At 46.5% G+C, this 26,983-nt stretch overlaps 1 protein-coding gene across 7 annotated transcripts in view; it reads left to right on the top strand.

Moving 5' to 3' along the window:
• Window positions 1-26,983, top strand: part of LOC144155795 (dual specificity calcium/calmodulin-dependent 3',5'-cyclic nucleotide phosphodiesterase 1A-like) — a 670,747-nt gene that overhangs the window by 607,223 nt on the left and 36,541 nt on the right. For 5 of the 7 annotated variants that reach the window (XM_077687457.1, XM_077687456.1, XM_077687455.1 and 2 more), the window contains 6 exons: window positions 1,221-1,425; window positions 7,053-7,166; window positions 7,779-7,988; window positions 15,655-15,690; window positions 23,721-23,903; window positions 24,715-24,781. In XM_077687457.1, coding sequence (XP_077543583.1) covers window positions 1,221-1,425; window positions 7,053-7,166; window positions 7,779-7,988; window positions 15,655-15,690; window positions 23,721-23,903; window positions 24,715-24,781 — 815 coding nt within the window. The remainder of the gene's footprint in view (window positions 1-1,220; window positions 1,426-7,052; window positions 7,167-7,778; window positions 7,989-15,654; window positions 15,691-23,720; window positions 23,904-24,714; window positions 24,782-26,983) is intronic. The other 2 variants (XM_077687458.1, XM_077687459.1) reach the window with 2 other exon arrangements.

Genomic DNA, 26,983 nt, shown 5'->3' with positions numbered 1-26,983 from the left:
TAAAGGAAACGTCTAAGAGCGCGTGCGTGTTCCGTCGCTTTATTGCATAAGCAAAAAGGGAGAACAGCTTTGCCAAGAATCGGCAAAGTTGTCTGCCCGCGGTGATTTCGGGGGAATTTCCGACGCAGCCTTCAGCCCGTCGCATGGTGAAATCGAACGGGCGGCCTTCATCAGCGGCCGGAACTCGGCTGATAGCCCTCGTCCGGCTGCTCCGTATATGTGCAGGCTTAGTTCAGCGTCGTATACGACCTACCATCGTGCCAGAGAAATCATTTCCCTTGCGCTATTTTTGCTTGGGCTCGGGTACGAGACGACGCTGTTACGTACCAGTGAAATGTCGGGGAACACGAACGACGGTCCCCCAGGCCACTCAACTCTTGCACACAGTACCGTGATTCTTCAAGTTAAGCTACCAAGTGTGGGTTTTACGCTAGGCTGAGAAATTAGAAGCGCTAATATCTTTATTTGTGAACAAGCACAGTGGCACCAACCGCTGCTTAGTCGGATAGTCGCAGGACGTTCACAACTGCTCTTGTTTAGGAGAGCACGCATCCACCATCACACTGTTCTCTTAGCCTTCCATTCTTGGGCTAGACGCTATAGGTTCTAAAAACTTATCCGTGCGAACATATTATTTCCACAGTGTGTGTGTGTGTGTGTGTGTGTGTGTGTGTGTGTGTGTGTGTGTGTGTGTGTGTGTGTGTGTGTGTGTGTGTGCGTGCGTGCGTGCGTGCGTGAGTGAGTGAGTTAGAGAGCAATAGACGAAATACCGCTCCTGTGCCTTCTTCCTTGGCGTCCTTGACTCCTCGATTTGCTTTGTGCGTTCATTCAATGAGCCTCTCTTTTCCAATTGTGCTTTATATATATATATATATATATATATATATATATATATATATATATATATATATATATATATATATATATATATATATATATATATATATATATGTATATATATATATATATATTACACAGTCATCAAGCTTTTACAAAACTTCTTGTTGAGCTAGTTGGTTCATGCTTGTTGGAAATAATAAAAGGGGCGCTAAGCAGACGAAGACGAAGTAGATACATGCAACCCATACAGGCGCCTGTATGTGGCGTATGTTTCTACTTCGTCTTCGTCTGCTTAGCGCCCCTTTGATTATTTCCAATAAGCCCTCAAGCGATCGCAATGTTTTCCTAATCGTACGCTCCCGCCGACGTTGTTCACGCAGAGCCGGGCACCGTGGTGGTGCGTCGCTTCCAGCCTCGAGCGGCCTCGGTTTTGCGCGAGAAAGCTGGCGAGCAGTGCGGCGACGAGCGCGAGAAGGACGACCAGGAAGCCGACCGGCGCAACGGCAAGAACCACGGAGCACTGGGCGACGCCCGGCCGCTGCCGCCTGTCGACACGCTGGAGGCCTGCGACAAAGCCGCGCACAGGTCGGTCCGTCGATGCACGCGCGGCAGCTCATCTTGGCGGGGCAACTAGATGTACGCGGGGCTGTGAAGAAATATGGTCCCTAAGAGGGCTGAAGCACTTCCCAGCCGTTTACCTGCACTGATTGTGCTCCCAAAGCAGCTCACAGCGTGTGCTAAATGCGTAACTGAATAAATTTTTGTTCTGACGGTGTTCGCACGCGGATAATCGCGGCCTTTGAGCTAACACCCAGCAGACAGCGATCCTTTACTTCTTATTTTGTGGAAACAGTTCGGTTTCCCCCAATAGGTCGCATAATTTTGTCGAGCACACAGCATGTCGTTTTAACCAATCAAGCGTCTGTCGTCGCTTCTCAGGCTTATTACAACACGCCCGCGCGGTGATAGGGCATGTGTTGAGGCGGCATGCACCTGAACACGATTAGCGTCCAGGGTTCAGCTCAGTCTCTGGCTCCAGCGGCCGACCTCCAGTCGGGGCGAAATCCAATAATGTCCAGCACCGTGCTTTCGGTGGATGGGAGCTCAGAGTGTATAATTTATGCCGTGTGTTTATAAGCCTTCCATCTGAGTGTCTCACACTGCCCGTCGTTGGGGAAAAATAGTTATGGTTCTGATAGCGTCGCCCTATATAACCCTCGTTTAAAACTTATCTTCTTTGTTATGATGCTTTTGTTTTTTGTGTATTTTCCTATCATAAAATAAAAGTGCGCTGAAATGCCAAATTCTGAATCTGAATCGAATTTTATAATATTCGTCTCGAACTCGATTCGATAATTGGATATTCAGCGTTTTCGAGTATTCGGTTAGGAGGCGAATATTCGAGGGAGCTGCAGTAATTTAGGGCTATGTGCGAAGCTAGATGACCTGAGGATTTGTATAGGCTCGACAAGAATCCTTGATTCAACTGACATCACGGGTCACGTTGCCGGTAAGCTGCTTTTAAGCTGGACGTATATAGTAGCAGCGCCGTTTTTTTTTTCTTTTAACCTCCTCCAGTCTTTGTTTCTGCAAACTAAGTTTTCCTGTCCCGTTGTTTGTGCTAAGGCAAAAAGTGTCCGACAATGCTTGGGGAACGGCTGCAAGTACTGCCGATGCTATTAGGGTGTTACACACCAGACCCGGTGGCAATTTGCATATAGTAAGTGTCAAAATAAAGCGCCACAAGAAACGCGTAAAGCACGTTTATTGTGGCGCTTTAACTTTTATTGTATTTTGAAACATCGCCAGTCACTTACAGCCATGCACAATATTGGATCAAAGTTAAACAATGCGCCTTATAAAAAAATACGCAGTTCTCTCACTGACATTGTATAAAAATACATATAAATGCGCGGATATCACCAACCTTCAATAAAAGCATATCCTTACAGTGGTGCTAACCCATGCACAACACCAAAAACTGCATGGTATCGCTCCGAGACACCTTTGGGTGCCAGGTCTCCAAACCACGAGTGTTACCTCCATAAAACCATTTTCTTAAAGGGACACTGCAACACTTCCTATAAACGCGTTCACTCTTTCCTTCACGTCTGGAAGCACTGCGAAAGCTGTAGTCCTCGCCAGCACGGCGCGGCGCTGCGTGATTCGCTTGTCGCAGCAGATACGTACGCCCTCCGTTTCTGCTTTTCCTTTGTGGTGATTTTTTTCAAGTGGCTACTGAAGGCGCTTATTGCTGAAACTGTAAGGATGTCGGTCAATAGCCGCTGCCCCGCTGTAATGACGTAATTACAGCTCTCGAAGAACACCAAGACCGGGAAAGAGAGAAAAATCTTTTGAGCAAGTTTCAAAGTTATCCGATGGGCATAGACCAGCAATTTTTGGTTGAGGTAGTTTGTGACCCCTATTCTAAGTACAGGATGTGTTTGTTGAGTACGCTCTGTAAGCGTAGAAGGTTTAGAAAAAAGTTGAAAAAAGTGTTGCAGGGTCTCTTTAAAGGGGCTATGCAGACAAAACACAAGTTTGGTTCCTTCGAATGATTGCCTCGTTAGAATCATACTGACCCCACTTTAAACGTAAATTTCGCTCAAATAAATAAGTTATATAGTTAGGAAAAGGGGGAATTAATCGCCATGCGACCCGCTAGCTCATTTCCCGCAACAGAGCCTATGATGTCATATGCTCAGCTGTGCGATTGGATGAGGTCGGCAAAAGCAAAAGCAAATTAGGCAGGGCTTATAAGCTTGCCGAACGAGCTATTTGCGCTTAAATTTGGGGGGCATTCTTTCTATAGCAGTAAGAATTTGGTGTGAACAATTAAAGTTACACGAACAACACGTAAACACTAAAGCAGTTAGTGCGGCTCTTCGCAGGCTGACACTGGCAGCCGTCGGACGCGTTGGACTTGTCTGACACAGCAGTGACCTACTGACATAATAGGCACGGTGACTTACATGACCAGGTTTGTCGAGTCATGGCTTACGTTTTAGGAAACGATTAGTATGAACCCTAATAAAGATACAGCAGTTGTAGAAGTCCGGCCAAAAGCAAAGTGCAATCAGTGGCACTCCAGCCTTATTGCAGCGCCATCTATGGAAGTGGGCGATAAACACTATAACTAAACGGCAGTCTGTGAGATGGTAGCAGCTCCGGTCAGCAGGCTACTTTCAATTTCAAGGCCCTGCTCTGGCTACGTCATTGCCGACGTCACGAAAACTTGCGATTTAGCGGGAGAATTGAAATTTTGGCTTCAAATGTTTAATTTCTCAGTGAATAAAGCATCGTTTGCTGCCGGACAAGCGCTGAGGGCACTATAAAACACTAGATCTTTCGAATAAAACAGACTAGTATTTTGTCTGCACGGCCCCTTTAACGTCGAAACTGCCGTCCTTCGGTATTGAATGAGACTGGACACGTGAGATGAACTTGCTGAATCCTCGCACCAGAAACTTACTACAGCGGCGTATAGCCCTCTATGGTAATACTGTTGGCGACTTTTCCCGCGGACAAGTATACGTGCAGAGAACACAAAACACTTTAGGTTTTGCTAACTCTCTTGAAATTAAGAATTTTGATTATGTAGTACAGGCGATTTTTTTTTTTTAATAAAAGCCACACATCCCGTATTCGCCTACATTTTCAAAGTTAGTTTTTCCTTAAATATTGATATTCGATCCAGGTCGGAGATTTCAGTTTTCAATTCAATTAAATGGGATTCCTTATACGAATAATATAGGCATCTCTCCAGTTTGGTATGAAAAGAATGAGAGGTCCTAAGGCCGAAGCCGTTGGCGGGCCTCTCTTGCTTTAATTGAATACCGATTCGCCTTTGAGGGCTGATTCGTTGGATTGGTGGTTTTAATTAAATTTTCACTGTGAGCGTGATCTATTTGGCGTGTTCATTTTTTCAAGTGGCATATGCGAGTGCCTTTAATGTGGCACGCGTTCATAGCAAGAATTTATTTATTCACAAATGTAATTGTATTTTTAACGTATACTGTGAGTATCCTACAGCCGTGCATAAGGGAATTGAATAAACAGAGGATGTTTTTCAAAAAGAGCTAATGGTGATAATCGTGTAAGGAGGCCCCTGTTTCTCCTCTGCTCATCCAAAACAGAGCAGCGTCTACCCTACTGCTCCGCTTACACCGTGTTTTTCAATCCCTGTCATCAATTACTTCACTCAACGGCCCCCTGGGCTCCAGTAATCACACTAATGACTATTTCTCTTTGCAATTTCTCGAGATCAAGACACTCCAGCGTGCTTGACCTAACTGAGCGCTGGCCCGCCCAGCTAGTAAAGCATGGAAAGGATGCTAGCACCTAGCAATTTCTCAGGAAGGCGTCGTACCGGTGTCCTTGAATGTTTGCGCAACAGGAGAGAGACGGTTTACTGGGACACTGGAATAAATTAGTAGAACTTAGGTGTGTGCGGCTGCATTCTGTAGTAAAACTCATCTAATTTTTCAAATCTACCACGTGGTGAAAGTCTGGAGATCGCAGTTCGTTTCTAAAGCTCTGAGGAAAATTAAGACACCAGAAATGCCTTGCACTCTCCACCGCAGTCACTTCACGTGTCCGCAACGGGGGTTCGTTCTATCACGCACTTCTCAATTTTAGTGTTAACTTATTTCCTCGTTTTTAGCTGTTTTGCTTTGAATGCAAAGCGTATCTCGCTGAACCCCGGCATGATAACTGGCGTCGCTTTTTTGAAGCAAAATGCAGCTCATGGATTTGAACGAGTAACATATGTGGTTGCGGGAGATGGCTGTAGATCTTGTTTCAGGGAAAATTCACTATAAAGCGAATAACACCTCGTTTGGCTCCTGTAACGGATATACAGGCATGCCATGTTTCATCGATATGTTAAAAAAAAACAACCTTCAAGCACGGTTTGAGCGCGAGGTTCGAGTCTATTTCTCCCCGCTTCCCGTCCGCCGCAAATCGCATTCTGATCCGCCTGCATTAAAGCAACTTCATTTAAGGTGTACCGCTAAAGACTACTATAGTCAAGTAGAATTCAATTACGACGCATGCATTACAAAAGTGTTTGTTTGCAGTTCTAAAATTCTGGTTTCTTTCACGCCGCTTTGCGGACATGAACACACTTTGCAGTGCGTTTGATTCGTTCAAGGAAGCTTGTTGTTGCGCGTAATAAAGGTACCTCTTGTTCTAATGCATTTTCTCGAAAACAAAATACATCACGTTTGACCCAACAATAATCAGCAATCGCACAATATGAGTACGCTACACTTTGTTGCCGCGTGCACTACGTGATAGCCTGACAAAGTGCTCCGGGCCTTCCAGGGTCAGGGAAATATATTCCCTCGGGAACACGTAAAGCTGCCGCAGGTCTGAAGCATCACAATAAAAGTATTCGCTCCCGTGTTCCCTAAACTGTTATAGACACGTCTGACTTTCTCCGCCCAGCGATACAGTCCCAGCACCTTGTGGGCGGTATACGTACCTTCCATTAGAACTCACAGCCTCCAGAATCTCTCGCAGTTAAGTTTTCTTTACTGTTCCTGTATCGGTGTCATTTTTTAGGCATAAGCTGTTATTGGCGAAATATCTGTTTCCCGGTGAGATTAATGCGGGAGTGAGATCCCGCTCCCGGTTTTGTGTTTATTTAGAGCAAACGCTTCCCTCCCAAGCGTATACACTCTACAAAGACGTATTCAGAACTATAACCACGTAGTCTCAAAGAATACGGCCGTTTTTTTTTTTTTTTTTTTCTTGTGATGCTACAGCATTCAACTTGAATCGGCATCAGCTATAATTTGGCCTCCTCGCACAGCATTGACGAAGGGTAAGCTCTCCTTAATGAACTCACATCAACGGCTGCCTGCGCTCATGCAGCTTTGTTTTACGCAATAACGTAAGGAACTTTCATTTGGTGTCTGCATACCAAGTGCGTGCGTATTCAATTAGTTCATCGAAATGGCCCGGCAGTGGCCTCGGGCTATGCACAAAACCGCGAAAAGTCGTTGTGATTTCTCGACAAAGCTGAATAGAATGCTTTGTTTGCCTACCGACGAGATCGTGATATCTCGAGACGGTATACCTCGGAAACTTAATTCACCGGAGATGAATGTAAAGATTGATGTACACGCCATCAATTTAGGCCCGAATTGTGTTGTCCGTTGACAATTTTTTATGCTTGTCTTTGTTTTTTTTTACACATAACATTTCAGGCTGCGAGACCTGTCGACGCACCTCCAACATGGCGACGTACCTTTAGACATGCTTCAAAAAACACTTCAATACGCAGCCTGCGTCCTTGAAGCAGTGTGTCAAGATGAAACAAGGTAAGAAGACCGGGTGGCCTCCAAACCCAGTGGTTCACTCGAGCTTTGAATGCTTTCTCTTTTCATTTTCTTTACTACCTATTTTCTGGCGTGCGCGCGGAATCGCCATAAATTACGCGGGAAGAGAACAGTGACTTTGATTTTTGTCTGCTCCGTCAACTGTGAGTACCTTGAGTACGGTTGCGTTCACGTGTATGTCCTTTGAGAAGAAGTACTTGAAAGGAAAATGAAGACGATACAAAGATTTAACATCCTGCCTGGTAAATTGCCTAAACACGCAATATTGTGAGGCGTTGTGCTTGACAATAAAGCTCAGGTGACCTAACATGCTTCTCGCATGGCAAGCGCAGCGCAAGTAATGCTTGCATTTGTGTTTAGGCTTTATCTGCACAGCAGTTTTGGCTTGTTTGTTGATTTTTTTGTTGGTTGGTTTGGCATTGTTTTGTTGTTTTCTGTTGCGTGCGCTCAGCTCTTTTCACCACTGTGTGACACTTGAGGCGTTTCTCAGCTGCTTAAGGGCCGCTGAGGTGCATGGGTGGCCGGCTCTTCTCTTCTGTCTTGTCTTCTCTCTACCTCTATCTCTCTTTCTCTGCCATGTGTTTCGCTCCCCAGGAAGCAGATGCCGATTCCACCCCAGCCACCACCTTCTTCGGTTCTCGATACGCCGTTCCCACCGTCCGGGGTGGCGACGTCTATGTCAGTGTGTCCCAACGAGAAGAAAATTCCTGCCACCGGTGTTCTCCCGGCAGACAGCGTCCCGCGGCAACCGGGGCTTGAACAGCGGCGAAGGGCCCTCATAAACGCCAACTCAAAGTTCAACAGGTTAAACTCGACAACCGCCTCCCATCTCCCCTGGACCGCGGAACGGGGCGCTGACCCCTTCGGCAGCACCACCGTTCCCGGGTCGCCTGTGGCATCGGCGAAAGAGGCCGCGGCACGCTGGCGCGCGCCCCCTCCATCGGCTGTAGCGAAAGCGCTGGACGAAAAACATTCCCCAAAAATAAACCTCGCAGAGCTGGGTAAATGGCGGCCAAAGCTCAACGTCTCCGAAGTTGGGGCTGCGCGGCAACTCATTGGTCGCTTTCGCCACTGCCACAAGCAACGCACTAAACGCTGCTACTAAACGTTTTCTAACGCAGGTGTTGAGATATGGTGGTGTGTCGAAGCTTCCGCTTGCAGCGGCATCGTCACTTCACAGTCGTCAGGGACGCGTCCAAAATCGTGCCTATTAAGGCGCACCAAAATTTTGCACTACTTAACTAAAAATGCGTAAGGAAACCATGAGCCGCCATTGATGGGTTAAAAACGCAGGTCTTTAGGTTCACGGTTGAATTATTCGTCACGACCTGGTAATTTTCGCTTCAGAACTTACCAGGTTTGCATTGTCACAGCTGTATGTCAAAAATCGTCGAATCTCCAGGAATTCTGGACAGAAATATAGTATGATGGTGGTCGTCATTCCTCACTGGTTTATATTGGCAGAAGAGGTTTCGAGCGTTCCTGCTACTTGCACACACCACCATGTCTCAGACGCTAACAAAAAGAAAAGAACGTTAAAGTGTGCTCTAACTGCGAACTAATGAAAAAAGAACTGGCTGCTTTGTCTGTGCCCCTGACATTCTTGTGCTAAGTTGCTTCAGTTGCGTCCCAAGTGTCTTTTTTATTTCGTTCTGCGTCATTTTTTTCTTTCCCCTCTTCCCCCTCGCAGTTTATAACTTGTGCGTAACCCTTTGCGGTGAGCGCAGCAGATTATTGACGCTCGCTGCTGCAGTGAGTACTCAAACCAAGAATAATGGGGCCGGCGTAAGCGCGAAATTCGAAATGACTGCTAGCGCGGGCAGCAACGCAAATAACTTTCAGGGGCAACGCGCTCGGCGGGCGATGCCGTGTACTAGAAACGCCGCTTGGTTTGAGAACTACACTGCGGTGTGCCTGGTAGCATGCGACAGGTGCGTGACTTCGGACGTCATTTCGTGCTTGTGTAATGTACCTGTGTGCACGACATCTGCTTGTTAGATCCCGCCGTTCTTACGCGGACCCGTTTGTTTCCTTTTTTTTTTTGCTCTTTTCGAAGGAGGCCACTCTTTTAAGTCTGGTGATGTTGGAGCTATTAACCCGGGGCTGTCTTTGTTGTGCAGCTCGTGTCCCCTGCGTGTAAACATTTGAAAGTTTGTTAAAACAAGACATGTTTTTTTTTTTTTTTTCGAGAGTGATTTCCTCGTGTGGAGTAAGGAAGAAATGCGAGCGCATTATCTGCGTGCTGGTAACGCCGCTCCCGGCCAAAGCGAGGCCTGTTGCATGCCCCTCTCGATTCTGCTGGCAGCGGCTAAACAAAATAAACAGTGAGAAAGCTTCTGTGAGTTGAACGTACCGCTACACGAGCCCCAGCGCGGCTCGCTTATAGTTGCGAGCTCTTGTTCGTGCAGCTTAGCTGAGGCGAGAAATTTCAAAGGCACTTGCGATAGGCTAGGCCTGACTTGTGATGGGTTAGGCACAACCAAGAACATCCTTCACAGACTTGAAAGAGTGGTGTGCCTGTCGTTTGTGTCATGACTGAGAATCTTTTCGTTAGTATAGTTGCAGAGATGAGCAGACCGTGGACGGAACTCGGATCAATTGCGAATTTAAACATTGTGCAGCAGAAAATAAAAAAAAAAACATTTCAGCAATCGCAAGCAAAGAGATTCTTTTAAATTGTTGCCCCTGTTGAAAGGGTTTGCACTGATAGTTCGTTAATCTTGCAAGAACTACTCTTAACTGTGTATTTCTTTCGTTGGGTTCCTGTCAAAATTGTTAGTGGACTTTCTTATTTTCTTCGCATTGTTGCGTAATTGCGCGCGAAAATGACGCAAGGCACGGCAAGCTGAGTTCTTTCATTTTTTTTTAATTTCCAGCAATACCCAATGTGTTTTTTGACGTGCCCGTTGCTTGTTTACTTAATATGTTATCTTAAAGCAGCCGCCTAGCGGCATCGTGCCTGTCCACGCAGCCAGTTCGAAAAAAAGAACAATCAGTGCACAACAGACCTTTTTTTTTTTTTACTGCTGCTCACTGATGCTATTGTTTTAACCATCATCAGACCAGTCAAGTTCGCCATGTCTGGTAACGAAAAGATTCTTTTTTGTGTGTGCATGATATGCTGCTGCTTTGCCAGCCATAGCCGCATTATTGTTTGCCAGCCTATAAAGCATTTCATTGTCTGTCTAAATTAAAACTGCTACTAACGTTGATGGATTTGTCACATGCGTAAAAGCTCGCGGTACATACATCTACCCTGCCACAGCGTAACTTGCAAGCAAGCACAAATCGCCCAGCTGCACTCATTCCGTCTATATGCTGCCATGAATCGGTATCGTCGTCATAAATGTCTGTAGAAAAGAGTCATCGCACAAGACCCACGACCACACGCGCTACACATAGTCAGCTGGGAGATTGACCGAAAAGGGCATACCCGATATTTGTGGTCATATTAAGTTTCGAGAGCGTATAAGCGTTTCCTATAGTCAGCACAGCCAAGCGACGCATGGCGCCGTCTTGGGGAATGTTTGAGGCTATGTCCACGTGAATGTGGCCCTCAATTTAATCGCTCAGAACCGCTTTGTCTCGTAGTGTAGTAGTTCCGCTCCTGCGATGCGAGCATCCTAACCCGGGTTCAAATCCCGTCACCGTTTCTTTTTTCCCATTTTCAAGGGTTTGTCATATTTGAATTTTAACATTTCTTATCACGCATATAATCTATCTATGACATCTTTATGCATTATAAATGGCATTTCGCGTATTTTCGTTGCCTTTTGGTCAGTTTCAGCTACTGCTTGTACGCTCTTGCGGGTTTTCCCATTTTAGGTCTGTTTCGGCTATTTCTGTTGAATATTTTTCTACACTGTGGTTTTAAACCATTTCAGGTCCGTCTTGGGTGTTATTTATTTCAGTTCGGGTGGTTTTGTATGCTTTAGGTACGTTTATGCTGTGATATAACCCCCATAAGCAAGCTCAGGTGGCGGCTGGCTGTACTGACTAGGAAACGCAAATACGCAGTTTCGAGATAGGCACAAGTTAGGCACTTCCGGTGCGATGCAGAAATTAAATTAAACGCGTTGATATGCCACGTTCTGCCCCTAAACCGACCTAAAAGATACCAAGCAATCCTTATTTACGAAAAGGATGCGTAGAATTGAGCCAGAAGAACATTTTACAGTAGAACAAAATCACGGGTCTTCGAAAAAATTTGGCACTGCTGGGGAGCGAACCCAGGTCGTTCGTTCCGAAGACCCGTGATTCTCAGCCTAGGCTACCGAGGCCGAACAGCGGGCCTCTTTTAGCGGTTGCTCAACACAATCGACAGAAGGAGGGTTCGAAGCAAACCAGCGGGTGGCGCTTAGTGCGTGCAGGAAAAGGCGGGCTTGTATACCCACAGGGTAACGGAATCTCGCATATCTGTCGCTCTGACCCGTATCCACATGCGTGTGCAGAAACGGCACATGGCCACGCTCAAACGACATCGCGATTGCAAAGCATTCAATTGGCAACCGGTCAAACAACAGCCTAGCAATGCCTAACTTGGTGCAACGAAGTGGCCAATTAACTAGCTGCTTCCTTGGGCCAAATTTTGTTCAAGATATTCGGCTTTCGCATGGTATTCCGTGTTCTGCGCAGCCAAACCGCCCGCCTCTTTTCTCCTTTTCAGGATTTTTTTTTTCTTGAAGAAAAATAGGCGGCAGTACTAGCTTGAAAAGATAAACTTTACTGGCATTCTGCAAATTCCATTTTTCTTTTGTGTTCTTTTACACGGACTATAGCACACTTGTGTAGCACGAGTAAATCGGTAAGGAATTAGCAAATATCGCTCGCTTTGTTTAAACATACAACGGCTTGTTCTAGGTGTACGTAAGTATCAGTATTGTTTTCAAAACATAGAAAAGAATGAATTTGCATACTCGTATGTGAATTCTTTTGTATGTATGTATCCACATATGTACGTATACTTGCGAAGGAACTTCATCGTACACAACGAGTAAATTGAATAGACGACAACGGTACTATTTTTGCCGATCGTAGCGGTGAAATTTCATTGTTTGTGCTGCTTCTGAACAAACCTTGCGGACGAACGCATCAAGTTCGATCCGACAGGAGCGGCTATGCGTTCTTGCCACGGTCCATGTGCTAACTTCTTTACTGGGCATTCGCGTGGCTTGTGAATGGTTTCCCTTGCACCTGCGTGCGTTATTGGACACTCGACACCCTGTCAGGACGCGCTAGGTACCACACACGTACACACACCGCGCTTCTGGAACCGTGTGGCAAATCCATTGTAAACGAGTTTAAAGGGCGACTCCCCTCCCGGTCATTCGCCAATCAGGCAAAGGGCAGGTGTGGCATCGCGGTTTCTGCATTCGTGTTCCACTTCTAGATGTCCTCTCTTTCCTGTTGTGGATTGGACTCGATTCGCTGCAGAACACGACGGCGAACGTCGACGTGGCATCGATCAGTGTCTTCTTCCTGTTCGTCCTCCTCCTTCCTACCTGGCCTCCCTTCCTTTTTCCTCTTTCTTTTTTGCCAGTGCAACCCCGTTGAACCATACGCACCTTGCATCTGCTTGTACATCGGTTTTACCGCCATTGTTCCGGCACAGCATGCGGCTTGCACGAGCAGCCGTCTGCGCCAGCGACGTATGAGCCAAATTTAGTTTGAGAAGGCGGCTCGCAATACTCATCTCGAGCCAAAATGTGTCTTGCCCTGCCTCGCACTGAGCGGGCCAATTGCGCGCACCAGTAACTGACAAAGCTCTTTCAAAACCTGCGTCGTACTGGGCGAAAATATCTTGCCGAGTAGGCCTGTGCAAGAAAATGAAAACGAATAAGCACGTTCTTTTTATTCTTTGTTTGTTAAGCGCAGATTGCTTTAAAACGAAGAAAAACGGAATGGTTATATCGCCGTTCGGCCGCGCAGTGTTTGCAGCATTTTCGAAGAAGAAAAAAAGAGTAAGTGGGGAGGAAGCTAGAGACAAATGATTCAGCCAAATGACAGCCGATCGTTAATTGCCTTTTCGCTTCCCATCTGTCCCGTTTTTGACAGCTCGCCTAATTTATCATACTGATACGTTTCATAAACCTCCTCGGCCGTCTCCGGTTGGGCAACAAACAAAAGCTATAACTGTAGGAGGCGCCCCCGTTGTTCTGGTTAGGGTTCTCAAGGGATTTTTTCCGATTTACTCGTTCAATTAGCCCCCCCCCCCCCCTTTTCTCATCTTAAAAAAAGAAGAAGAATAGCGCGGTGCTTCTTGGACTAAATCAATGCCATTTTCGCTATCAAAGCACGCTTGCCATCCTGTATAACCCAATAATGAATGCATCCGAGGCACTCTGCAGCCGCAATGCACAGTTATATTCAGGATCTAGGGGTTTTATTTCAAAGCGGCGCGTATTGAGCGAACTAAACGGTAATAATGAGTATGAGTTAAGAGGTTAGTTAAGGCAAAAAAGAAGCTCTCCTCGTGGCTTCGCATTGTGTTCCCGCCCTTACGGCTGCCCTTAGCTAATGAATTATTTTGTGGTACGCGCTTCACTTCTTTGTTAGTGAGAGTGCGGTGCTTTGTAAGAGGGCACACAATGCACGGAAGAAAAAATTAAATGGACAGTAAGTCAGAAAAATTGAAAAAAAAAAAGAACTTTATGTTCTTACTCTCAGGATTTTTTTTTCTTTGTCGTTGCTGAAGTAGTAAAAATATATTGCCCGAAAGAAGTAATTGAGCACTGTTATCATATATCAAAGCGTTTTTTCACAGGCTCTTGATATAAAAATAAATCAAGCCCAGCTGCTGCTGTGTAAAATGTATTCAAGAACAACTAGGTCTGCAGTTTTACACTAAACCAAATAAAGCGTCCGAGTTCTTTTATAGTGTGCTAAACTGCGCTTTGTAATTAATCTCAATTGTACATAAATACACACAAATGGCATTTTATTGCAGAGTGTCATGAATACCCTGCTCCAGTGAAAAATTTACCCGCATGTATGTCATGGTCCTCAACTTTATTTTTTTTATTTTTTTAAAGCTCCTAATTTTTTCTCGAGACAGAAAAATCTGGCAAGATATTTTCTTTTTTCTTTTGCATCAAGCCAAAATGATCCGGTACACGAATGTAGCCTCCCGGCATCACAAAGGTACAAATGCGACCCTTTCACACTGTCTGTGAATCATAGACATGAACTCGTTACAATTCGCTTTTATCCTTTCAAATTAAAATAAAATATCAGTGAAGTCGTGCAGTTTGTTTATAATCGCCTCGATTACCGCCTTAAAATTGGCCGTATTTCTTGTTGACAATATCTTTCGGAGGGGGGTGGGGTGAGGTCGACGCGCAGGGACCAGCAACTTCATATTCAAACATTCTAATGTGAGGTGAACCCATAGCCAAGTCCTCGGCTAGAAAAAAATTGTTTTCAAGTGAACGGGGTCGTTTACAGCAGTTTCGCAACGAGAGTGCTTTAGATGTTCCTGCAAGTGGGCTGCCCAGCGATGTCTGGCACATTTGGTCAAGCATGCCCCGCGGACGTCAACGGCGCGGAAGTGGATGTTTTGCTGGAACAATGGCGCGTGAATGACGTCACTGCACCTGCCGCACGTGCTGTGCTTTTCCACGGCCGCTTCCCTCCCCAACCGCCCACCGCTCGTGTTTCCCGGAGGCACTCCGGCCCGCTCCTTTCTCTCCATCCTCCTCCTCCTCCTCCTCTCTCGCCTCTTCCACATCCTGCCAACCCATTCGCGCTTCCTAGACACGCAGCCAGATTATTTGCAGCTTGTTTGCAACCATGCAGTACCTGACTGCAAGTACGCCTCTTTGCACCGAGGTCGGTTTAACGTCAGGTCCAGACGCTGCTCTTAAATAGTAACAGTATCGTGCACTATCCCGCTTACATGCGTCTGCAGTGTATATTTGCTGTGTCTTTTTTTTTTTTTTTTGTCGGCAGCATAAATTTCAGCAGCTGAATCTGGACCATTGTATTCGCTCACTGCGCGTTCTAAGCGCCCCGCAATTAAAAGGAAAGGTTTTGCCTAATGCTAGCAGTGAATTTGTAAAAAGGTTTAGACAAGTAATCTTTGTTAATAAATGTCTTCTTCCTAAGTAGTTGGAACATTTGCCGGCATTTTGAGTACCTGTAGTCAACCCTGGTGGTGTTAATGGAAAAATCGTGTTCTCCATTGAAGTCAAACATAAATTAAGGCAGGGCGCGCTCTGCGCGAGCCGAGCAATTCGGCCCCTGCGGCCTGTTGAGAGCGGTTTACTGGCGTAGCAAGAAAAAAAAAAGCTTTCGTGCAAACTCGTGTGCTTGCATTGTTTAGCGTCGCAGCAGTGCTTGTATTTCCTGTCATCGTGTCTGGTGCATTATGCGGATATTTTTTACCCCTGCCTTGCCCTATGTTTTTTACTGCTGTTGCCTGTTGCTTGCAAGAAGAAAGCTTACACTGCCTTGTTTCTTTTCGTCGCTACAGCGGATCGTTTTCCAAAGGTGCTCAGTCATTTTTTCGGTACGCATATATTATTTATCCAATTTCTAGTTGTATTGCGCCTGTCACCCAGGCATTGACGCACTTTCATTTTTATAGACAATGAGTAGTTAGCTGCGTTAGCGGCACTTTGGACCAAGCCTGGGGGAAATCTAACTGCCGACGACGTCGCATCATTTGTTCGTGTTGTCTCTTGTTGCCCACGCGCTAAACAACGCCCTTCTCGACAGCCTAAATCGCCAGTAGCAGAGGGCAGCATTGCTCTTTTAAAGTCTTTTTTTTTTGTGTGTGTAACGTGATTCCCAGTGGCTTGCGTCAAAGCGAAAGAATTAGAAAGCCAACAGCAGCTGTGGCGAGCAGCACGGCAGAGATTTGCTAAGAGGCGGAAGTGAAGTCAGAGGGAAAGTAGCGGATACCTCGTCAATAAAAATTCCAGCTTTCAATATGTGAAATATCAGAGGGTAATATTATTACATTAATTTCGAAAATGAACGGGGCAAAATATCGGTGCACCGCAACCGTGAGAAGTGGTTTCTCTTTAATCCGGCGCTGACTGAAAAAATGAGGTTAGTTCCTATATCTATGGGTTGCATCTGCAGTTGCGCACTGCTCTTCACGTTCGTCTTTTCAGCGAATCACCTAAACAATGCCGCATGCAGCTATTGGCTGTGAATGAGGATGCTTTGCTAACATCTTATGTTGACTGGTTACAAGCATCTTCAAAACGAATCAAGAAGTAACCTGAGTTTTTTGGTGGAATAGATTTCAGTTTTTATTCATAAGGAAGATGTAAATGCAGAGAAGGCAAAGGTGCAGGCTAAGAAATGCCCATTGCGGTTTTGCTCTTGTCGGCTAAAACCCTCACCTCTTTCTTGTGATGAGTTCTCATATATTCCTTGCGCAGTTTGGTCATCTCCTAATACTGAACTCAAAACTACCCTGAACGGGGATGTGAAACCCATTAAATAACTTGCTAAAATAATTAAACGCTATCACTGCATCTGTTCCGCTTTTTAGCTACAGTGACTGGACACTATTAATAACTAATTCAAGTGCTAAAAGATCGGTACTTTGGCAGTGGAAACTTACTGGCCGACAACTTGGGCAACAGCCCTTAAAACGAACGCCGCTCAGTTTCCTTTTTCTGCGCGACCGACACGCAGTATTTTATCTCTTCACGAGGTGCCTCTCTAGTCTAGAATATCCGCCTGTTAACGTAAAGTCCACGTAATTTATGGTCGACCCATTACGTGCGATGTTAGCGCATTCTAGTGGTAGCGTGCGTCCTCTATTCTAATGGAACACTCTGCTATGTGCAGATGATACTTAAAAGCTCTTTGTTGTTGCTGTTGACAAAGCTAATCGCTGAACATGTCGGACGCGGACAACAAGCACACAAATTCGCAGTCTACTGTGGGCCGAAGCGCACTGGTTAAATTGTTCTAGCTCACCGCCCCTGCACTAAGCTCCTGTTTCTGTACGACCAAGTGCCGGTTCAACGCCACGAGCTAGAGCTGCTTGTGTGTGTGCCTGCCACATGCAGCATGCAGCCGATGCAAGTTCATCGGTTGTGAAAGCCCGCGAGTGCTGGTCGTTTCAACATGGCGGAGCGACCCGCAGCCCAATCCGCTTAGCTCAGAAGCACGCTTCTTCGCTTTGTTATTGGACATCAAAGTAAAGAGAGTCTGATGGCGCCATTATAAACTGAACGCTGGTAGCGCGATTACGTCCTGGCTGTGGTCAAGAACTGTCGCAATCGAGAGGCTTAGAGACTAGCAAAAACCAACATCTGTACTGAAGTTTGAACCCCACCTTTTTGGGAAATATAGAGTTTTAAAACTCGTTCGTTTATCTCGTGCGGCTTTTGGAGGACGGAAAGACACAAATGACAAGGTGCGCCTGCTTTTCGGAATCGGTGCCTATTCGCGTCATGCGTTGAATAAAGGCGTCGCCGCAGTAAGCAGTTGCGCGTAGAGGGAACGAGGACGTTATAAAAAGCACATTTGCTCTTCGCTAGTGTCCAGCACTTTTGAGTTAGGGCGCTGTTAGAACGTACAACTCGCTTCGTTGCGGCAGAAATAGCAGGTGAATTTGCGTTCATAGAGCATACTTCGTATGCCGTTGCCAACCTGCGAGAAAACAGGCTTCCTCGTGGCTGTTGGTCATTAATTTATGAATTAGTTCACCTATCGTCTGCCTGCGAAACAAATTTAGCTGTCATGTGAAAACTACGTGCAAATCCCTAGGTTTCAGGTGCACACGAAATAGCTGTATAAACCGAAGTATATGTCGGAGTGCTTGATAGAAAGACCATCGTTTTAGTTACATATGATTGGTACAAGATGTTATTTGTTCCTTCTTAATTTTTTGCATTAAATAAGTTGGGTCTAACCTTATTCTTGTAGGTATAATAGTCATTACGACATAAATCTCAAACCAGTAGGTTATGTAAAATCAGGAAAAAAATATCCAAGGAAAGGGCAGGCCACCTGCATTCATTCGGTGCATTTCTCGGAAACATTAGTCGTAGGCTGGCTCGGTCTATAACATTCGTGTTAACTCCTTCGAGATATTTTGCAGGCCAAGTACGCTTTTTTTTTCTTACAGCTTAACGTCAAAGTCTAAACGCGTACGACTCGTGCGCATTAGTACGGTGACGTGACGTGACTGCATGTAACATTACTGCCTCACAGCGTATTGTTACAACACCGGTACATATCTAATGCGGCAAAAGAGTAGACTCTGCCTTCTGTACCTCCTGATGGCTAAATGTATTTTTAGCATGGAACACACTACGCATCCAAATATCAAAAAGAGGTTACTGTGGCGCAAGTATGCATAAGTGCACCGAACCGAGTTTGGAAAGGCTTTTGCGGCTGCACGTTACAACTAAGTCACTAAGGCGTCCACGACCGATGATGCAACGCCGCTGTTACCGAGTTCGCTAGAGTGCTAGGCGTCAATGTCAATGTCGTGTTGCAGTTGCAAAGCCGAAGTTTGCCGCGTGTTCGGAGACTGGCTGTTAAGCGCTCAAGAAGAGAGCGACAACGCCACTAGCACTTTTTGTGGCAGACCTGGCTGTCGTGCTATAAAAGCCTTCCCACGCACGAACGACTGCCGGCTTGCGGGGTTTGACGAAACGCGGCCGCTAGATTGTGTCAGAACTCTCTCACGCCATCCCCCATCTACTGCAGCAAAAAAAAAAGGAAAAAATGTGCTGCCGACAACGTGCCGGATGACCATCACCCGCCCCGGCTTCCAATGCGCCGTAGTAGCGAAGCTCTGTTTCGGCGCACGAGGTCACGGTTTCGATTCCTGGCAGCTGTTACCGTATTTCTCATGTAACTGAAATACAAGAACGTCCGTGTACACAGAGTCAGGAGTAAGTTAAAGAACCCACGGTTACTTAAATTTATCCAGAGCCCAACATTATGACGAACGTCGTAACACAAGTGTTCTTTTGCCGCTATACAAGCAGCAGATTTAAATGTTGATCACCCTTGATCCTCGGTCTCAGCCGCGAAAACTTTGGCCATTGAGCTGCTGCAGCCGGTGGCTCTCATCTGATAGATGATGTTTGGGAATGGTTACCTTCTCGGCACTTTAGCTACAAGAAAAAAAAGTTGGCAGGCGTTTCTGTATAACGAACTTCGAGTTTGTTAGAGCGGTAAGCATGAGTGAGTGAGTGAGTGAGTGAGTGAGTGAGTGAGTGAGTGAGTGAGTGAGTGAGTGAGTGAGTGAGTGAGTGAGTGAGTGAGTGAGTGAGTGAGTGAGTGAGTGAGTGAGTGAGTGAGTGAGTGAGTGAGTGAGTGAGTGAGTGAGTGAGTGAGTGAGTGAGTGAGTGAGTGAGTGAGTGAGTGAGTGAGTGAGTGAGTGAGTGAGTGAGTGAGTGAGTGAGTGAGTGAGTGAGTGAGTGAGTGAGTGAGTGAGTGAGTGAGTGAGTGAGTGAGTGAGTGAGTGAGTGAGTGAGTGAGTGAGTGAGTGAGTGAGTGAGTGAGTGAGTGAGTGAGTGAGTGAGTGAGTGAGTGAGTGAGTGAGTGAGTGAGTGAGTGAGTGAGTGAGTGAGTGAGTGAGTGAGTGAGTGAGTGAGTGAGTGAGTGAGTGAGTGAGTGAGTGAGTGAGTGAGTGAGTGAGTGAGTGAGTGAGTGAGTGAGTGAGTGAGTGAGTGAGTGAGTGAGTGAGTGAGTGAGTGAGTGAGTGAGTGAGTGAGTGAGTGAGTGAGTGAGTGAGTGAGTGAGTGAGTGAGTGAGTGAGTGAGTGAGTGAGTGAGTGAGTGAGTGAGTGAGTGAGTGAGTGAGTGAGTGAGTGAGTGAGTGAGTGAGTGAGTGAGTGAGTGAGTGAGTGAGTGAGTGAGTGAGTGAGTGAGTGAGTGAGTGAGTGAGTGAGTGAGTGAGTGAGTGAGTGAGTGAGTGAGTGAGTGAGTGAGTGAGTGAGTGAGTGAGTGAGTGAGTGAGTGAGTGAGTGAGTGAGTGAGTGAGTGAGTGAGTGAGTGAGTGAGTGAGTGAGTGAGTGAGTGAGTGAGTGAGTGAGTGAGTGAGTGAGTGAGTGAGTGAGTGAGTGAGTGAGTGAGTGAGTGAGTGAGTGAGTGAGTGAGTGAGTGAGTGAGTGAGTGAGTGAGTGAGTGAGTGTATTTACTGAAGAAGTCAGCCGGGTCGAAGAACATCTCTGTGTCTGAGATGTATAAACGGATATAAAGCTCAATAAAAGCCCATGAGAAAAATTTGTTCGTGGTTGACAGACGCGTTAGGTTAAGGGTTTCGTTATTTACTTATTTCTGCCGTTTAAATTTAGATAATTTTATGCGTAATACCCATGAACCTGGCGGATACCCCTGAGTGGGTCGGAAACATGCTGCCGAGATGCGTAATGAAAAAGCACGCTTCCTGGCACGCTTCTCTTCAGTCTCCCATGGTGTCACCTGTCCATAACTTGTCACTTCCAGCCGCATCGTGGCAACATCAGTTTTTTGTTCTTGCGACATTTTGTTCAGTTGCTCTTGTTAGCCGTGAGGATTAGAAGCAGGAAAAACTTTATTCGACTGAAGAGCTGGTAGGTGGGCGGGCTCCGTAGTGCAGGACGCCGTTGGTTCTACCCGCCGTCTTCGCCCTTTCGGTCAGCCATATATCTCTGCCTATTTGGCTCAAAGCTGGCAACTTCACTCTCCCTCTGCTCGTACGTTGGGCTGGGAATTGAGTTCAAGTCTGGGTTTTTCTGGCACGACCATGTGATATAGAGTAGCTCATCGCCGCAGTAATTGCACAGGGGGTTACAGAGTGTGGGGTGAGTGGCGTGTAGTCTCGTGGGGTGTGGGAACGTGTTCGTTTGTAGTCTATACGGAGAGTCACTTCTTGTTCTTTTGACAGCGGGTCAGCTCCTGGCGGATAAGTGCGCCAAGATAGCCTGTTGTTGCGTTATGTCGCTGAAAGTAGTGAGCGGGTGATCTACCCGGTCGTCATCCTCCAATGGTGCCCGGTTTGCAAGACCTCGGGCGAACGCACGGGCTGCTTGATTGCCGCGGAGTAACGAGTGGGCAGGCGTCCAAATTACTGATAGGTTTCTTTTGGGGGGATTCTTGGGTAGCACCTGCTTTGCGTTGAGGAAATTTTTCCAGCTATGTACGTACGACACGCCGCTTGAGAGTCGGTGACGATGGTACTGGCTTGATTCTGTGGACTGGCAAATGCAATCGCTGTCTCTTCCGCTTGGAGGGTAGTGCACTTTAGATTTGTGCTCGTGATGAGGGCAGTGGGGGTTGCGACAACTGCAGTTTCGGTGCTCGCGCGCGTAGTCCGCTGTATCTGTGTACACCGAGGTGATAGATTCTCCGTATAGTTTTTCGAGTGTTTGGGCTCTGACTTGAGGCTCGCGTGAAAAGCGCGCCTTTGCCCGTCGTACTTTTGCAGCCTCCGGGGCTTGCAGCACTCCGGGGCTCGCTCCGGCATGTGCAACCTCTGCAGGTCTGGTCTACCGGAAACTAATTTGTGTTCACATTTTCTAAGTCCAATGTATCTCGATATTTTTTTTTTGTTTACTGGCATTGTTTTCTCAGTTTTTTTTTTTCAGAAATTGTACCAATAGTGAGTGTTACGCCTTACGAGGTTACTCCTTTTTGTCCCAGTTAAATAGTCATTTGAATGAAACCCAAAGATCTGGGTCAATTTTCACAATTTTGTCCGTACAACTGACCGTTGTGTGTGTTAAGGCCAGTCTGTTTTAAAAAGCATAATTATAAGCCGTTTCTTTATTCTTGCCACCATCATTTAGGCAGCTAAGGTAACCGGAGAGCCCGAGCCAATCTGCTGAGTGGGCATGTGCAGGGACAGGAGATAATCGTCATCGCCATCATAATCAGCAGCAGCAGAACTCAAGCAGCGTTTTTAACTTCGCAGTGTCTAGAGTGCCGTCCGACGGCACTCTAGCTGATCGTTGCAGGCATGGCTGGAGTGCCGTCCAACAGCATTCGAACATTTAACGCTAGGCTAGCACCGGCCGAAGAGTCTGTCGTTGTAGTGTAGAGGATCCGTCTTAGCTTCTTGATCCCAAAGTGGGTGGTTCGAGACCAGCTTTTGCCACGGTTGTTTCTTTTTTTCATTGTTTATTTCAAGTGTAATTTTTATACCTTACGTTAGCTTTGGTGTTTTAAATGATTTCTTTGTGTGCGTTAGGTTATCTTATGTTATGTTTAGGTTAGGTTGCCTAGCTTTACGTTATCTAGAGCGATGTACTGCCAGACGCGGCAATTTTGCCACAAAACACGGTGGACGTCGATATAGTGGAGTGCTTATAATGCCGTCGGACGGCACTCTAGACACGGCCTTTTAACTTAGCCGCCTTCAGACATTCTCCAGCAAATTACTCTCCTCAAGAAAGCGGAAGGCATTCGGCTTACCTTTCGCCATAGACACCGACTGGCTCCGCATGGCGCAAAAAGTGTCGCTCATAGGATGCCGTCGACGACGAGTCCTGGATATGGATCAAAGGCACGACATTGGCCAGTTTGTATTGCATTAGTGCGCACATAATTTGCCAGGACAAACCCAGGAACATGGAAAAGACGTGGACGGGCAGTGGCCGCACGGTGCGATCTGTCAAAGTAAACGAAATGGAAGAAGACCCTGCGGCACATCTGCTCGAACTTGTGCGGACTGTGCCAGATTTGAGGTCTTTGCAGTAGGAGTACCGTAGAAGCGTGTCGATCAATGCACTCGTTAGGGAATTTCCGCTGCAGGCGTGCATTTCGAGTCGATAGGAGCTTCAAGACCCTAAATCAAACCTCACGGGCGGAGACGCAGAGGTAACCGTAGGAAATTATTCACGGCCGTGTAAGTATACTCCGAGCATCTAAAAAATACTTGGCAGTTACAGAGCTAATGCAACAGTATGGAAATGTCTGAAGAAGGGCGGGGGAGGAGACGAAAAAGAAAGCCGCCGAAAGAGTCTCGCTGCAGTATTTACCGTGATTCCTTTTTTCTTATTCCGGCCATTCTATGCACGTAGGCCTACACAGAAAGGTGCCACATCCTTGTATGGCATGCCGATAGGGAGGGCCTCTATACGCATGCTTGACAGAGATGCAATCTCGTCCTGTCTGCATCGCCACGTGCGTTGCTGCACAGGCCGTTGTAGCTTTGAGCGCTTGCAGACGCATTTGGAGGGTTTCGAATGGTTTTTAAGAGCCAAAAAATGAGATTAAGCGTTTAACCCATCAGTCGGGCCCACCCTTATTACTTGAGGTAACTGGCATTACTTTGTGCTTGGGTTCCATTAAATTTAAAATGCACTTTAGCTTTGCAACTGCAACTCGGCTTCCGGGATCTACGGTTAATTCTACACCCACATACTTTCAAGGCTCACAGCGTTGCATGTCAAAACCTCGATCGTCGTACACGCAAAGTAACATTAATGCAAATTCTCCCAACCGGGCGGGACATGCTGTTAAAAAAGTACCGATTGTAAGTGTGCGATGGTAGTGCTCGGGGCCCCGAGCCCTGTGGCCCGACCAGTCGGGTGTGCGTGGTGGGCGAGTTAGGGTGAAGCTTGGTGACCTGCAGGAAGATGCTGGACGAGGAGGATGACCTGTCAGAAGTGCAACCGGATGCGGTGCCCAATGAAGTGCGAGAATGGTTGGCGTCCACCTTCACGCGCCAAGCGGCAACGCAGCGGAAGCGGTCGGAGGACAAGCCACGGTTTCGTTCTGTGGCCAACGCAATCCGGGCAGGCATTATGGTTGAAAAGTAAGCCCTTCACTCTGTCTCCGGTTGTCTTTCTCAAAGGCCGAGTGTCGCACACAACTGGCCCAGTTTACACGAGTTCGCAAAATATTTATTGAGTTAAGCTTATCAATTATAAACAAAATTGCAGCACATTTTAGCTTAGTGGCGACGGTGCTTCGATACCTGGATATTTCGATGGCATCCTTTTTTTGGCGAAGCCGCTACTTGCAAACATAGGCATTCGCTTTTTGATATTATTCGTTGTGTCGGCCCGCGATTCAATGCAGTGTACGCTTATTTACCACTCAGCTCTGTAACCAAATGTCAGCTTTTTGCAACTATAGCGCATATTTGTGAGTGGTGTCGGTGTCAAATCAAACGCGAACATCTGCAGAAGTTGAGATAGCACACGTCATTACGTTAGTGGTCAACAGACTACCAACTAGCACCGCCCACATTTCACCTGAGTGCGATAGCATGTGTACTTGGGTTGCAAACGCTGATTCCTTCACTAAGCGGCGGATTACCGGCTTAGCTGAAACGAACTATGTGCATTGCATCCCTGTTACAGTTATCTCTATGTACCCATAGCCACCTTTGCGTGCGTATCAGATTAATGCTTCGTATGAAAGCAGTCGTCCCCCTGGGGCTGTCATGTGTGAAATTATAAATTCAGCTAGAACTTTTAGCGCCGATTTAGCCGACTCGTGACAGCTGGTACCATCTAAATAAGTAGCACACAGTTATCAGTGCGCGAGTCTCCCCTGTTTCAGGTCTAAACACAAGTATATTGCTTTCAGTACGCCATTAAAGGTTGTTTTCGTTCATTTAGAATTTACCGACGGATGTCAAGCTCAACGCTCCTGCAGATTCCTGCTCACCTTGTAAGCTTACTCAAGGCAAGTAAATAGCTCTCTCTCTAATGTTTGTGTATGTGTGTGTGTGTGTGTGTGTGTGTGTGTGTGTGTCTGTGTGTGTCGTGTTTAAGTGTTCCATTAAATGCGCAGTTTGTTTATCGCATCTTGGTCGAGATGGCTTCAAAGGCACTCCCTTACATGAAACGTCTTGTCGGATGGGACAATTCTTCTGTTGTTGATTTAATTGGTTTAAACCACGTTCTTCACGCTTCAATTAAAGTGTAAGCGCACACGAAGGGGGATCTTCCACTTTGATGCGTCGCTTCTCGTGCTCGCCGTTAGATTGTACACTGCACGAAAATAAACGCTAAGAATATCCCACTTCTTTATAAGAAGTTGTGTGAAAATTTTGAAGCCAATAGCAACAGGAATTCGGTTTCTAAGGGGGTCAGGTAAAGGTTAAACACATACGCGGTACATTTACACTGAAAATGCAATGTGTTTAAAACCAGGCGCATACCTAACTCTGACCTTGTATTGAATGCTTGAGAATTTCTATGCGGACTCTGCGAGGAAGCCTGTCTGTCCGCCTGAAACGTTTGATGTGTCGCACTTCCGACGCACACGAAAAGGCTATTATAAATGGTCCTAAGTCATTCATATTTTGATATGAGGCCGCTTACGTTACCTCTGGGAAAATTTCTTCCCAGCGATGCATCTCTATATTGTAGTCAAGCCGACTTTAAAACCATATGGGATACATGCGGTTTTATGGAGAGGAGAGATTTAATATAGTAAAAGCTCGTGGGGCGCCACCTCAATTCGAATTAACGAAAGTTCGAACTAACGAAAGTGAAGCACAAAAGCCGACAATGCGATTGTGGGGCAGTAGAGCAAGTCAGCAATTGAATGCTTGAAAAAGGCCGCTATTGAAACCGGCCTTTTATGCTTGAAGATGAAAGTTAAAACTTCTCGCTCTAACCAGGGGTTTATCCAGAATTTTTATTTTTGGGGGGTGTCGAAATCCTTTTTGGGGGGTGGGGGGGTGGATGTGTATAAATCCCTGTCTCTAACGAGTGCATGTAGCGGAAGGCCTGCTTTTCACCTACACCAACACTGAAGAAGAAAAGGGTAGCATTCCAGCCGGCCATTACTTCCAAGCGATGGCCGCACTGGGGCTTCGTCCGCCACCTCCTCGTGGTCACTGGCACTGTCTGGCAGCGACAGGTTCTATGCTTCTGACCCCAGAGATGATTCCATCTGTCAGCACGCGCCACACCCTGAACTCCTGTCCACATTGATGTAGTCACCAAAGAAACTCCTTCCAAAACGTCCGCTATGGGGGTTTTTATTGGTTTTACCCGATTGAACTTCTCTCTCTGTTTTTCTCTTTTTTGCGTAGGCGACGCAGTCTGGTGTGTAGGCAGTGGGGCCGTTTCTCTGGCCGTGCGCCTGCCGTGCGCCAGCCCCAAGCTGCAGGCGCCTTGGCGCGTAGTTCGAATTATCCGTGGCCGACGCCCCTCGCGTTTGAATTAGCTTCTATGGAGACTTGGCCGGACCAAATCGTACAGTTCGAATTGTCCGCAAATTCGAATTATTTATGTTCGAATTAACGAGCTTTCACTGTATAATGCCACATAAAACCTCACATATTGCCCCTGAGAAACGTCTTCCCAGCAGGGCATTTCTGTGAAGTATTGGAGCCGACCTTAAAGGGGCTTTGCGTTTAGCGCTCTGGAGGAATAATTACTCTTTGGAGGTATTTAATAAAAAAGGGGCTACTTCGATATAAGATTCCCAATACTGGCCCTAAAATAGTGCCTTCCGAGCAATGCGTTCGTGTATAGTAGTGAAGCCGACTTCAGAAGTGCTGAGTATCGCACTCTCTAGGAATACATGGCGGCCTGGTTATTTAACAAGAGGCATAGTTCCTACTATGTAATCAGGCCGCGCATCTTGCCCCTGGAAAAATGTCCTCCGCACAATGCATCTGCATTTCGTAGTGAAGCCGACTCAAAAAAAGAGTCGGTGAAGGGAAAACTCTTACTTGAAAGTTTCTACAATTTGTCTAGTCCGCAAGGCTTGGTTTGAAACACACTGTGTAAAACTGTCTAAAGAGACCCAGCCTTTCAAGCGATCGCAAGGGGCCTACGGTACGTCCTAGAGTATCAACGAGGCAACACATTCGCTCCGCAGTATGTGCCGTGCGCCTAGCATTAGAGATGTCACGACCCACTGGCGATT

Source organism: Haemaphysalis longicornis, unplaced genomic scaffold (assembly GCF_048455015.1).
Source record: "Haemaphysalis longicornis isolate Haplotype H1 unplaced genomic scaffold, Haemaphysalis longicornis Haplotype H1 scaffold_1, whole genome shotgun sequence".
Lineage (NCBI taxonomy): Eukaryota > Metazoa > Arthropoda > Arachnida > Ixodida > Ixodidae > Haemaphysalis > Haemaphysalis longicornis.
Note: the sequence above shows the minus strand (reverse complement) of the source record. Positions and strands in the feature narration are given on the sequence as shown.